At 49.0% G+C, this 13,251-nt stretch overlaps 2 protein-coding genes across 4 annotated transcripts in view; one reads left to right on the top strand and one right to left on the bottom strand.

Moving 5' to 3' along the window:
* Window positions 1-5,957, top strand: part of nsd1b (nuclear receptor binding SET domain protein 1b) — a 41,304-nt gene extending 35,347 nt beyond the window's left edge. The window contains exons 14-26 of the mRNA XM_030101419.1: window positions 2-202; window positions 288-467; window positions 839-995; window positions 1,105-1,310; window positions 1,398-1,510; window positions 1,614-1,760; window positions 2,128-2,250; window positions 2,326-2,442; window positions 3,414-3,555; window positions 3,650-3,756; window positions 3,842-4,043; window positions 4,137-4,804; window positions 4,895-5,957. Coding sequence (XP_029957279.1) covers window positions 2-202; window positions 288-467; window positions 839-995; window positions 1,105-1,310; window positions 1,398-1,510; window positions 1,614-1,760; window positions 2,128-2,250; window positions 2,326-2,442; window positions 3,414-3,555; window positions 3,650-3,756; window positions 3,842-4,043; window positions 4,137-4,804; window positions 4,895-4,954 — 2,423 coding nt within the window. The 3' untranslated portion in view covers window positions 4,955-5,957. The remainder of the gene's footprint in view (window position 1; window positions 203-287; window positions 468-838; window positions 996-1,104; window positions 1,311-1,397; window positions 1,511-1,613; window positions 1,761-2,127; window positions 2,251-2,325; window positions 2,443-3,413; window positions 3,556-3,649; window positions 3,757-3,841; window positions 4,044-4,136; window positions 4,805-4,894) is intronic.
* A 1,008-nt stretch (window positions 5,958-6,965) lies between these two features.
* Window positions 6,966-11,337, bottom strand: rab24 (RAB24, member RAS oncogene family). Of its 3 annotated transcripts, none has more exons than XM_030100513.1 (9): window positions 10,976-11,337; window positions 9,488-9,691; window positions 9,136-9,204; window positions 8,796-8,874; window positions 8,523-8,590; window positions 8,327-8,426; window positions 7,866-7,916; window positions 7,637-7,696; window positions 6,966-7,547 (listed from the first exon to the last, which is right to left on the bottom strand). In XM_030100513.1, the coding sequence occupies exons 2-9, from the start codon at window positions 9,602-9,604 to the stop codon at window positions 7,477-7,479; spliced, it is 615 nt and encodes a 204-aa protein (XP_029956373.1). In that variant the 5' UTR covers window positions 9,605-9,691; window positions 10,976-11,337; the 3' UTR covers window positions 6,966-7,476. The 3 variants fall into 3 exon arrangements, with proteins under 3 accessions (XP_029956373.1, XP_029956375.1, XP_029956374.1); XM_030100515.1 differs by having other exon boundaries at window positions 6,966-7,544; XM_030100514.1 differs by lacking the exon at window positions 10,976-11,337 and adding an exon at window positions 10,052-10,170.
* Window positions 11,338-13,251: the final 1,914 nt, after the last annotated feature.

The raw sequence follows: 13,251 nt of genomic DNA, 5'->3' as shown, positions 1-13,251 counted from the left end.
GGCGCCCACACCTGCTTCGTGTGTAAGAAGCGCAGCGCGGACGTGCGCCGCTGCATGATTCCCGTCTGTGGGAAGTTCTACCACGGCGAGTGCATCGCCAACTTCGCCCCCACGGCGCCGGTGAGCCGCGGCTTCCGCTGCTCCATCCACGTCTGCCTCACCTGCTTCATCTCCAACCCCAACAGCTCGTCCATCTCCAAAGGTGAGCGCCGACGCTCCCGGGTCGCGCGTCGAATCTGGCGCTCTCATCGTCTGATGTTGCTTGTTTTGTTTTTTTGTCCCCTCAGGTCGCCTGGTCCGATGCGTGCGCTGCCCGGTGGCCTATCACGCCAACGACCTCTGCATGGCGGCGGGCAGCGTGGTGCTCTCCAACAACAGCATCGTGTGTCCCAATCACTTCGCTCCCCGCCGCGGCGTGAAGAACCACGAGCACGTCAACGTCAGCTGGTGCTTCGTCTGCAGCGAGGGTACGGCGTTCAGAAAACTCTGAACCAAAGCTGGTCTTTTACTTCGTTTTCATTTTGTTTAATGAACAACTCAAGTAAAGACGAGTTCATTTCAGGAGCACATTAATTAAGATGTAAGTGAGCAAGAAATGGTAAAAATAGCGAAAAAATGAAGCACTTCATCAATTTAAACATTAATGGACTAATATGTTTCCTGTATGATGACAGTAAATTTGGTTTTAAGACATTTTTTTACAAAATTACCACCAGAACTTTAAGTTTGAACTACAGAGACTAACAAATGAAAGAATGCTGAAGAATTAAATATTAAAATATTAAAGGTGCGCATCCTGAGCAGTTAAGATGATGCAGTTCCTCCCCCCGTGCTGCAGGGGGCAGCCTGCTGTGCTGCGAGTCGTGTCCTGCTGCATTTCACCGCGAGTGTCTGAACATCGAGATGCCCAAAGGCAGCTGGTTCTGCAACGACTGCAAGGCGGGGAAGAAGCCTCGCTACAAGGACATCCTGTGGGTGAAGGTGGGCCGCTACAGGTCAGTGAGCCGCCACCCACCGTCACTGGGGGTCAGGGTCAGGGTCGGGGTCGGGGTCAGATCAAAGAGCTAAAATACGTCCGTCTCTTCGATTCGCCGCTGTGTGAAGGTGGTGGCCGGCAGAGGTCAGCCATCCCAAAACCATCCCGGAGAACATCCAGAGAATGAGGCACGATGTCGGCGAGTTCCCCGTCCATTTCTTCGGCTCCAACGACTACCTGTGGACCTACCAGGCCCGGGTCTTTCCCTACATGGACGTGGACGCCAACAGCAAGGAGAAGATGGGGAAGGGCGTCGACGCCACCTACAAGAAAGGTACACGGAGCTTTCTTTATATGTTTTCAGTTTAAAACAACCTCCGATGATGGTCGTTTGTGGCTGACTCTACGGTGCTCTCCTCAGCTCTGGAGGAGGCGGCTGTCCGGTTCCGTGAGCTGCAGGCGGAGAAGGAGCTTCGGCAGCTTCAAGAGGACAGAAAGAACGACAGGAAGCCGCCGCCATACAAACACATTAAGGTGAGGGAGAAGCTCTCAGGCCTTTATTATTCAGGGAGTGTTTTTCTGATCGGCTCTGAAGGCGTGCGAAGTGTTCATAAACACGCCGTGCGCGTCCATTCAGGTGAATCGGCCGATCGGGAAGGTTCAGATCTTCACGGCCGACCTGTCGGAGATCCCCCGCTGCAACTGCAAGGCCACCGACGAGAGCCCGTGCGGGATGGACTCGGAGTGCATCAACCGCATGCTGCTGTACGAGTGTCACCCGCAGGTACTGGAAAACGCCGTTTCGCTTGTGTTCGAGCGTCTGGAGCTGCAGCAGCGTCTGCACGCGGCTCCGGAACTAAAACCTGTTTGACATCCCCGTTTGTAATACAGTCGTTAGTTTCTTTCTTCTGCTCTTTGGAATAAGTGTGAATAGGGCCTCTGAAATAAAGCGACCTTGCGTTTCCACTTTATTATACATCAACCTGAAAAGCATCAAATATTTATGCAATAGCTTTGTATTCGAGGGTATTTTCCAAGTGGGGATTATTGATCTAAACCTGTGCAGTGCGGTTTTAAAGCACAGTGTGTCGAGACCATTGTGCTCGCTGTGTGTCGTTGCTGGTTGGAAACCGTGCCGTCTCCCCGTGCAGGTGTGTCCGGCGGGCGAGCGATGCCTCAACCAGGCCTTCACCAAGCGTCAGTACAGCCAGGTGGAGATCTTCAGGACGCTGTCCCGGGGCTGGGGCCTCCGCTGCGTCCACGACATCAAGAAGGTAACGACGGGACGGCCGACCGCCCGGACCCTGGCTGCACGTCGCTCTTCCTCACTAAATGACTCTCTCTCTCAGGGCCACTTTGTGAGCGAGTACGTTGGCGAGGTGATCGATGAGGAAGAGTGCAGGTCGAGGATCCGGCACGCTCAGGAGAACGACATCTGCAACTTCTACATGCTGACTCTGGACAAGGTACAGAAGAAGCCGTGCTGAGCATCTGAAGCACCGGATGTGTTTTATTTTCACCAAATAATGTAAAAGAAAAGCAGCGGTCCCAGGATCACACCCTGTGGTACACCACCAAACAGTGGGGAGGGTTCGAAAACTCCCAGATAAAAGTTAAACCCCATAAATCCTACACCTGATGTGTTCTCCCCAAAATTTTAGCCATGTTTGTGTAGACTTTTATAGAAGTTGATAGCCAGTGAACACTTGTGGCTGTAAATGGTTGAAAATGCTTCATTTGACAGTTTTAAATGGTAATTGGTTATTTGTCAATATACTATATAAAATTAAATATTTCAAGCCAATTTTAACACATTTGATATTTAACACCACTGTGATGAAAATCAAACATGCAAGAATCTAAAAATATTACGTTTCAGATGAACAGATTTTTGTTTTTAACTAAGGGCGATACTCATCAAATTTAAATAAAGATATTGTTTTGAAACTTTTTGTCAGGACTTTTGAACAAACCACCAAACTATAAACATTCAGAAGATGTTCTGGGTTTTGTTTTTAGTTATAGCATTTTCCCATTTTGAAAACTGTGCCCGTTTACACGCAGACGCAGAAACACTAAAAATGTAGTTTCCACGATGGGCCACTGGAGGGCACTGTTGTCTTGATCGTTTCTGTAATGAAACCACACACTCTGACAATGTTTATTGCATAAACCAGGCTTTAGGAACTGCAACGTGAGCAACAAAAAAAACTAAATTCTCATTGATCTGTGCTAATCGCTGTGATTCCACAGGTGGCACCACTTGTTTGTCTGTCTGTTGCTTTCATTTATCCGTGACACATTGACACATCCTGAGATCACACTTCAGTCTGCAGCGCTGCAGATTGTAGCTCAGTCTCCTCCGGATGCAGACCGCAGAAGAAGCAGCCTCTCTGTGAAGGGGGGTGATTTAGTGTCTTGTGTGTTTTTGCTGCAGGACCGGATCATCGACGCGGGGCCAAAGGGGAACGAGGCTCGCTTCATGAACCACTGCTGTCAGCCCAACTGTGAGACCCAGAAGTGGACGGTGAGCGGAGACACCCGGGTGGGGCTGTTCGCCCTGGTGGACATCGCTGCAGGTGAGGACAGAGTCGCAGGGACTCGGTCATGTGGACGATGCTGATCCATGTTGGTTGTATTGTCTGATGAAATCCGGCTGAACCCCTCCTTCAGGCACCGAGCTCACCTTCAACTACAACCTGGAGTGTTTGGGCAACGGGAAGACGGTGTGTAAGTGCGGGGCGCCGAACTGCAGCGGCTTCCTTGGGGTCAGGCCGAAGGTGAGGACGCTCGTCGGATCACGCCGCTTCGTTCGAAACGTTAGGAACAGGAGGCGGACGCTCAGTCCTCTGCTCTGTGCGGCAGAATAACCCGCCGTCCGACGACAAAGGCCGCAAGCTGAAGAGGAGGGGCCACGGCAAGAGGAGGAAGAAGGCGGTGGTCACCAAGGAGCGCGAGGACGAGTGCTTCAGCTGCGGAGACGGCGGGCAGATGGTGTCCTGCAAGAGGCCGGGCTGCCCCAAGGTCTACCACGCCGACTGCCTCAACCTCACCAAGCGGCCCGCAGGTGGGTGGCGCCGCCGCGTCCGTCTCCGCCCCAGTGTTCCCGGCGTTGTTCTGAGCCGCCCCCTGATGTGTCCTCTCCCCTCCCCCGCCGCAGGTCGCTGGGAGTGTCCCTGGCACCAGTGCGACGTCTGCGGGAAGGAGGCAGCGTCCTTCTGCGAGATGTGCCCCAACTCGTACTGCCTGCAGCACCGCGAGGGCCTGCTCTTCATCTCCAAGCTGGACGGGAAGCTGTCCTGCAGCGAGCACGACCCCTGCGGCCCCGACCCCCTGGAGCCGGGGGAGATCCGGGAGTACGCGCCGCAGCCCGGGACGCTGCCGCCCGGCCTGGGCATGGCCGTCATCCCCCCCGCCGCCGCCGGCGCCGCCGCCGCTCAGCCCGCCGCCGCTCACCTCCCCGCCGTCAGGAAGGCCGTGGGAGTCGGCGCCGGAGCCTCCGAGCCGTTTCCGGCCTTCTCCATCCCGGTGCCGATCACCATCCCCGTCACGGGCAGCGCCGCTGCCGCCGCCGCCGCCACCGCCACCTCGCCGCCGCCCTCCGGCTCCGACCCGCCCGGCAGCCCCCACGTCTTCGACCTGCCGCACTACTCGCCCATCTCCTCCTACGAGGAGGAGCGGGATGTGCTGGAGGAGGACGAGGAGGAGCTGCTGGCCGAGGAAGAGGAGGAGGAGGAGGAGGAGGAAGAGGAGGAGGAGGAGGAGTTAGTGGAAGAGGAGGGCGAGCAGAAATCAGACGACGGGGAGGAAGAGGAGGAGGAGGAGGAGGTGGGCCTGGAGTACCTGGAGCTTAAAGATGAAGAGGAGGAGGATGAAGACGATGAGGAGGAAGAGGAGGAGGAGGAAGAGGAGGAGGAGGAAGAGGAGGAGGAGGAGGAAGAGGAGGAGGAAGAGGAGGAAGAAGAGGAGGAGGAGTGATGCACATCAGACTTTAATTTCCAGAGTGAATCGATTCTCTTCCTGGACGTTCGGGAGGATTTTTAGGACAAAACTACAGCAGAGCAGCATAAACAAACGGAGGTGTGTAAATAGAAATATAAACCGCTGTATCGACGCTGTATAGATTTATATAAACACTGACGTTTCCTCCCCGCTCAGTCTATTTATGCTCTCCGTCTCTGTGGTTTTGTCCTGATCGTCCCCGTTGCTTCACACTCCACACCTGGAAACAGCTGTCCTCCTGGTTCCTCCTCTCTGCTCCGCTGACGGGTCCGTCCGGTCCAGCTCCAGATGTTCGATTCGCTGCAGGACTGACGATCGGACTGGAATCGCGTCAGGAGGAAGAAAAAGAACTTTGAATTTAAATCTGGAGGAAGTCGAACTGAACCGACATCAGATTCATTGAGACGCTGACGGCGAGGACGGCGAGGACGGCGAGGACGGCTGCCTCCACTGTATTTACTGAAACATGACTGAACCCGTCGGAGGGACTGGCTGAGCGGATCGGAGGCCGCTCCGCTGTCCGCCGTTGCTCTGTAGTCATTATTTATCTGCTGTTCTGTGACGCACAAACCAACCAGGCGGTTCGGCGGCGGCGGCGGCGGCGGCGGGGCGGCGGCGACGCTCACCGGGAGACACGGACTCCTCGCTCGCACTGCAGTACGTGTTGGTGCCACATGTTTTCGCTCTGTCTTCAAGCTTAATATCGTCCGTGTGTGATCTGCCAGCGCCTTAGAGTGTGTTTGTCTGGAGGTATTTTTTCAGGAAGGGTCCGGCGCCGCCCTGCGGGAGCCGCCTTCCCCTACTTCTGCCTTTTTACAGTAACGTTTCATTCCAGTATTCTGTTGACCCGCTAGATCTCCACCATCCACCGCTCGATAAATATATGAGAAGTTATCAAATAACAACCTGGTACTGGCATTTTTTATTTATTTTTAAACTCATCTGTCGTTCATGATTAAAATAAAGAGTAAACACTTGACTCGTGAGTTGTTGATATTAAACCAGTAGGATATTTTTCAAATCCCACAGTGTGGCTTTAAATTCATTTTCACTGACATGACGTGTTAATACGATCATTTCACCGCGGAGCGCTGCTTTTCGCCTGGATCCTCTCACCGTTGAACAATAATAAACTAAATGGGTATTTGCATCGACTGGCTGGTTTATAAACTGTTTTTTTCTCAGAGTAGATTGATGCTCCAGCTGTTTCTGAGGTGAAGCCAGAGCTCACATGTGTAGATCGAGGATTATGTGATAAAAATAAGGAGCTACAGGTATTTTATTTCTAACTTTAACTGTGAAAAAGACAAAGATAAATAATGATCTTTCTTGTACTGTGTGCTATTAATATGTAATTGCTATAGAACTATGAATTTATTTAAATTTAATGAGTTTGAATAATTTTATTTGGCCTTTGGGGAGAGTTTATCTTCACATGTGACATGAGCTGCAATGATTATCGAATAAAGTGTCTCTCAGCCGTAAAGCATCACTGCTAAAGCTCCTGATCTATAATACACTGCACTTTTATTTATAACACATCTTCCAGTCATTTTGAACGTTCGCGTTCAAAACAGGGCTCAAATATTACAATCAATGGCAAAACAGCTCTCAGCAGGCCATTCGCGTATTTCACAGAGTATATGTAGACACAGACATTTCAGCTCTCAGTTAAAATTAAAGAAGAAAGAAAGAAAAGCATAAAGCGTCTCAGCTCCCTCTGAGCCTTCGTCCGTTTATTTCCCGGCACATTTCGCCAGGCGGTACAACTTAAAACGGCAATAAATTAGCGAGCGGCTTTAAATAGAGCGGCGGGCGGCGGTTTGAAACACGTTACGACATTCAGCTCCTTCCTGATGGTGAAATCCTCCCTTCAGAGGGGAACAGTCGGCGTCCTGCTGCGATTCAGTTCAAACGTGTTGAAGTGTTTCTCCTGAAGAGGAGGATGAAGATGGAGGTTTTCAGCCATGCGGTCCCTCCAGGCTCAGTGTCGGTGTGCAGTAGTGTTTTCCTGTGCTTTACTGCCCAATAACAGCTTCTTCTTTTTTTTTTAATTTTTTCTCTGAGAACTTTAAGAAAGAAAAGTCACCATGTTCCACTTGCTGCGGCGCGGTGAGTGGCCTCGGAGGCGGCCATCTTTAAAAAAAAGCTGGACACATGCACGGCGCTCTGAAGGCCTCTGTGGGAACAACTGGAACACACGTTTCTGCTTTTTAACTTTAAACAAAAACAGCGGCTTGTAAACGAAAGGCGCGCCCTCCTGGAGACGGCGTCCGCCATGTTTCCTCCGACCAGAGCGACGGTTCACCCTGCTGCAGCTCCACGGGGGGAGGGGTCACGCCATTAATCCAGTCAGTCAGATGATACCCCCCTCCACACAGAATCCTGCTGCTCTTCATGGCACAAAAACAAATTTCTCACAAAGTATCGACAACACGGTTTGATTCTGCATCGGGAGGCGAGTCCGCCGCCGGACCGCCGGCCTCTGCTGCTCCGCCTCAGTTGTTGTGGCAGCAGGAGTAGAAGTACGAGTCTTTCCTCTGGCCCAAGTCGACGCCCGTGTCTTCTGCTGGGAAAAAAGGATTTCATTTAACATGGATAAAGCTCTGTTTGTTGCATCTTTTGACACAGCGAACCACCAGAGGAGGCGTCCCTCACCTGTCATGTACTGAAAGGCAGTGTCGTTGTAATCCTCGGCGATCGCCTGGAACAGCTCGTCTGGAACGGAGACGTCAGATCACATCGTTACTAACGCAGAATGATTTCCGCTTCTGTGAAATAACGACCGCAATCCTGATATGAACGCTCATCTCCTCGCCCGGAAAGTCGCCAAACAGAAAGAATTGTGGGTAATGTGGTCTGCAGATGAGCTTCGGGAGGAACTCACCCACGTTGCTTCCCGTCTTGCTGGAGGTCTCGAAATGCCGCGCTCCGATCTCTGAGAACCAAACCGGGCACGGTCACATTTCAGAAGATTTGACTGTGATGCAACGATTTCAGAGAACTGCCCGGCGTTTCCTTCACTTCACATCTGCCAGAAACACTTCGCTGCTCGGCCTCTGATCGAGACTCGGGACAGGAGAGCGTCTGAACCGCCGGCAGCGCCGGCAGCGCCGCCACGGCGCGGTTCAGCAGACTTCTGCAGGACGGCTCCCGAGAAACAACTCAGCCGCGATTCTCCTTCTTAAAACGCTCTCGGACGGAACGAGGAGAAAAACCGACTGACAAAAGTAAATCCTGAAGCTCTCCGGGACGGATTCATGTCTTTTAAACAACATCTCTGCTTCTGAAGTGATTTTCATCCAATATTTTTAAACTAATCGGCAAAAACAAGGTCGCCCCGCTCACCTTCAGCAAAGTCCTGAGCGTCGTGGTAGTCGATCTGCCGCACGCTGCGATCCGCCATGATCAGATCGTTCTTGGTGCCGCACAGGTAGATCTTGCAGAACTGCGGAGAAGAAACAGAATGCCTTTGTGTTGTATATCTAGATAAACGTGTCCCAGCTGAGGAATGAAAACACTGCCTGTGAACAAAACGTCTCACCTCCTCGCAGTTCTGCAGCTCCTTCACCCAGAAGCGCGCTCGCTGGAAGCTGCTGCTGTCGGTCAGATCTGAGAACCGAGAACAGAAGAAGGGAAATCGTTTTTTCAAGACAGGAAGCAGCTCCACACTCCGCAGGAGAAGGACTCCGGGAAAGGTGGAAGTGGGCAGAAGCTCTTAAATTAAACCTGAGAGCGTCGTGAGTGAGTCACTGGGAAACACCGTCATCAGCTCAGTTGTTTCCAGAAGCGGAAACCGTTCAGGGGAAAACGTTACCGTAGCAGACGATGGCGGCCCGAGCGCCCCGGTAGTAGATTCTGCTCATGGCTTCGTAGCGTTCAGACCCGGCCGTGTCCTGGGCGAAGAATGGGGAAGAAAAAACACAAAGTCGTCATTATGGGCAGCAGGACAGTGGCCGTGTCTTCTGGCTCGGCGTTAAATGATCTGATGAAGTCATGTGTGTCACGTTAACCATCGGTTCCCTTCACCGTCTTAGATCTGACGGTGAAATTGGACACAGTCAATGTCACCTAATTAACATATTTCTACAGCGTCCGCCTGATGCAGACGCATCAAGATGAGTTTTTTTTAACAGCAGTCTGAGTCTGAAACTCACCCATATTCCCAGAGTGATCACTTTCTCTCCCACCTGGATCGGTTTGGCTACAAAAGCAGCACCAATAGTCTGTCAGGAGGAGAAGACGAGTGCAGTTTAGAGTCGTTTCCTGTATGAGAGCCCACAGACCACAGACCGAAGCAGCACTAAATGGAGCCGAGTGTCACGCTCGCATCTTCTACATGTTTCATCATCCGCTTTCCGTTTCATCAACATCGCCTCATGTTTCAGTGAATTAACTTCTTTGATCAGCACGCAGGAATGTACATTTTCTTGCAGATGCTTGTCTGATCGCCGTCTCGAAGCGGAACGGTCGTGACCGTGAAGCATCAGAAGGATCACAGACACTCACGTTCTGGTACGGGCCGACTAAGAAGCGGTGATGCACATATCTCTCCACCAGACTCGTCTTCCCCACGCTCTCCTTCCCCAGCATCACCACCTTGGCGTCCACGCGCATGGCGCTCATGGCGGCGGCGTCCGGAGAGGCCCGGGGCGAGGACGCAGCGCGGCGCGCGGGAGGAGGCCGGATCGAGACTAGAGGGCAGCCGCCGGGCTGAAAAGACACGAAGCACGGAAGATGAGTTACAGGTTTGATCACTGTGAGACGAACAGGTAGAGGAAAGGAAACGGGTTCGGTCGCTTGGGTCAGTTCAAGCAAGCTGCTTCAACAGAAACGATCCAAACAAACACATCTCTGGAGAAAAATCCAAACAACTAACTCTGCAATGATCGAGAGCGCAAAGTTTCAACTTTCAAGTCTGATAACAAACACTGTCTTCAGACTTCTTGGGGGGAAAAAAGTCAAGCATGAAAGTGAAACCAGAGTCGAAAAGAAGTCTCAACTGTTCAAACTGGACGTTTTTTAAAGTCTCAATTAGTTCAACCAGCAGCCCTCAAGAGTCAAACTACTTACTGTAAATATGAAACTGTGTCAAGAGCCGCTGGATTTGTCCTCCAGTAAGCTCATGAGCTGGAATAACTCAAGTCTGGCCGTCTGAATCCACAGTAGAGCAACAGGTAATCACTTTCACTATCAACTCACTAACTCAACATTTCATAACGGTGAAACCACACCGCAGAATAACACTCATCTAGAAGTATAGATTCACAACACGTGGTTTCTGACAGGCAGCAGAAAACGGATTTCATAAATGGAACAGCACCCAAAGGTAAATATATGTTTAATCTCAAACCTGTTTGACAAATAGACTTGAAGGAGATCACTGACTCATCTGACTTCATGTCCTCACATCACACACAGGACACTTTAACACGCCGCAATAAATTGTGAATTAATTACATGATCTGAGTTTAACAAAGCTTTTCTGTTTCTGAAGATTTTGCCCTTGAGGCCTATTTAACACCCGATTTCACAAATAAGAAATGATTGCAGCTAAACTTGAAATACAGGAAAAGTCATGCAAGCAGGCGAAGAAAAATAAAGATATTAATCTGATGATTGACTCTACAAGTTTAAACTGCATTCTGGCGATATTTAAAGGACCATCAAAGTAAAAACTTGGAGAAACTTTCTGGGGGCTTCACTCCGGGGGTTAGCTGTGATCCTGGACATTGTGTACAATGTAGGAAAGGAAAACAACACAATAATCCAGCTTCGATTTGTTTCCATTTGAGCAGGATCACAGAAGCAGCTTTCATCTCAGGCTTTTCTGCATAATCAGAGATTTTATGTGAAATAAGGACGGCACGGTGAGGATAAAGTGTTGAGTTCTCTCTCTGGGACGAACATGACACAGCCAAAAGCACGCGAGCGTTTCCACCGGGCGGGGAGACGGGAGCTAGCCTAGCCGAGTCCGCAAAACACCCCGAGACTCACCTGCTAGGAGGCTCTGTCTCCACTCAACACAGCTTCGCTTCAAGCCGCAGTGAAACCCGGAGCTGACACCGTGATACTCCGAAGCTGTGCGGCACCAGCCTGCCGGCTTGTCATCGCTTCAGCCCCGGCGGAGCGGCGGAGGATCCCGGGGCGGTGCGGCGGAGGGTCCCGGGCCGGTGCTTGGAGCTCAGGTTCACGTCTCCCGGCCCTGTTGCGCAATGACTAAAATCACAAGCACTCGGTCGGAAACGTTAGAGAAGCGAGGGACGACCTGCCGACATGGTGTCTGTTTACTGCTCAGGAGGTCAGTCCTCCAGCTCACTGACGGTCTGCGGCTGGAGGCGCTTCCAGCTGAGCTTTGTTTGTTTGGATGGGAACCAATCAGCCACGGGAGGCTGTTTCCAGGAGCGGGAGGGGACCGGAATACATGGAACACCACCGGAAGTGGGAATTTTCATGTATTTATTTATTTATTTATTTTCATGTATTGAAATTTAAGCAAACTTCCCTATAGATGAAATTGTTGTTTACAAAGTAACAAATCAATCAGTTATATTTTTTTTTTACTAAATCTATTTTTGAAAATGTAACCAAAAAGCACAACAGAGAAAACCAGAAAGGAAGCAAAACAGAAAGACAGTAAGCACTTAATGCTGTAAAATCCAAATATAATAAACAGTGAGCAATGTTTTTCACCTCTGAGATGTTGGTGTGTGGGACCTCTAAATCAGAAAATAAAACGTTTTCAACATTTCTATGTTTTCATAAAGTTCTAGGAATACCTTGGGCCTTCAAGGGTGCAAAAATATTCATAGTTTTGCCTCTTTACAATGTCACTATAGGAGACCTCTGAGTGTGAAATTAAAAGATTTTCAAAAATATCTCAGTAAGTGTTTAAAGACATGTTGCAATATTCCAAGACTAGCCCTTGCTATAGGATCAGAATTTCTGATTATATTCATATGATTTGAACAAATGCAAAACAAATGACAGGCCATTTGAAGGGTCAAGCACTTATGTTGCCTAATAATTATCAATATCACGAATAAGAATCACAAAGCAGTTCAAATTTTCATGTCATTCATTGAAGAAAATGTGTTTAGAAAGCTCAGAAATCATTCAGAGTCTGTTCAATCTCAGTCACTCTCCCATCATAACATCCTTGCTGTTACATTCTGAATTGAGAAAAACTACTGTAAATAAAAGTGTATGTTCGTCACACAAGTGAGCAGAAGTTCTCCAGTCTAAATAGTTTCATTTCAAATACAACCTAATCTTAATTATCCATTCAACAAAATTCACACAATTATTCCTGGTTAGCCTATTGTTCTCTCTACTTATCAGCTGAATAGGGATTATCACACTTCATCGTCCTGATCATTGTTAAATGTCCCTGAAAAATGCAACAAGCATCCCCCGAAGACATGCAGAACCTGTTTCTGCATTTACAAATGCAACAAGCAGCTGCTTGGTCAAACAACAAAACCCAGAAAACAAGAGCAGATTCAACTGAAAGACATTTTTCAACAGTTGATTATTTCTAACTGATGAAACATGGATACAGCTTCAAACATGGGACCCAAATGGGCAGAATCCACTCATGTCCATTCATGTGGACTTCCTATACCGGTCCTATAGTTATGTCAATAATGGAAAATATTTACATGTGCTCAGAATGAGCAGCCACAATGGTCCCACATGAGTTCACTAAATGGGCAAGAAATTTTTTTTTTTTTTGCAGACTACAAAACATGAAATTCAAAAATGCATACACTCTTAAGTAGAGAGGATTAGCAGATCAGAGGGACCATAATTTGAAATTGAGTTTCCAAAATATGATGAAAACACTATAGGAAAGATATTAGTTTAAACAAGGAACAATATGATCACCAGAACACAGAGTGAAAAGACTATTCTTTCATCAGGCTTTCCAATCTTTCATCCATATTTTATCACCTTTATTTTCTTAAAATGTTACTTTATCCAATCTCCTTTATCTATTGTTTTTTATCACATTGTTTTAATGTAATTAATGACATGAGTGTATGATTGTAATGTATTACAATATTAATGCATTGTATACAGTAAATGCGTTTGTGTAAACTACACTTTTAGGAATATGTCTCCTGTTTGTTGTCAATAAAGTGTTCTGTTGTGTTGGGAAATAATTGGATAAATATGTTTTGACGAAAGAAAAGTAAGAAAAGTATGTGGTGATTTGAGTAAAGTAGTATTTTGCACGCGATTGGGCGGATCTGATTGGTCGAAGTCGTGGA

This window comes from Salarias fasciatus, chromosome 10, assembly GCF_902148845.1.
Source record: "Salarias fasciatus chromosome 10, fSalaFa1.1, whole genome shotgun sequence".
Lineage (NCBI taxonomy): Eukaryota > Metazoa > Chordata > Actinopteri > Blenniiformes > Blenniidae > Salarias > Salarias fasciatus.
Note: the sequence above shows the minus strand (reverse complement) of the source record. Positions and strands in the feature narration are given on the sequence as shown.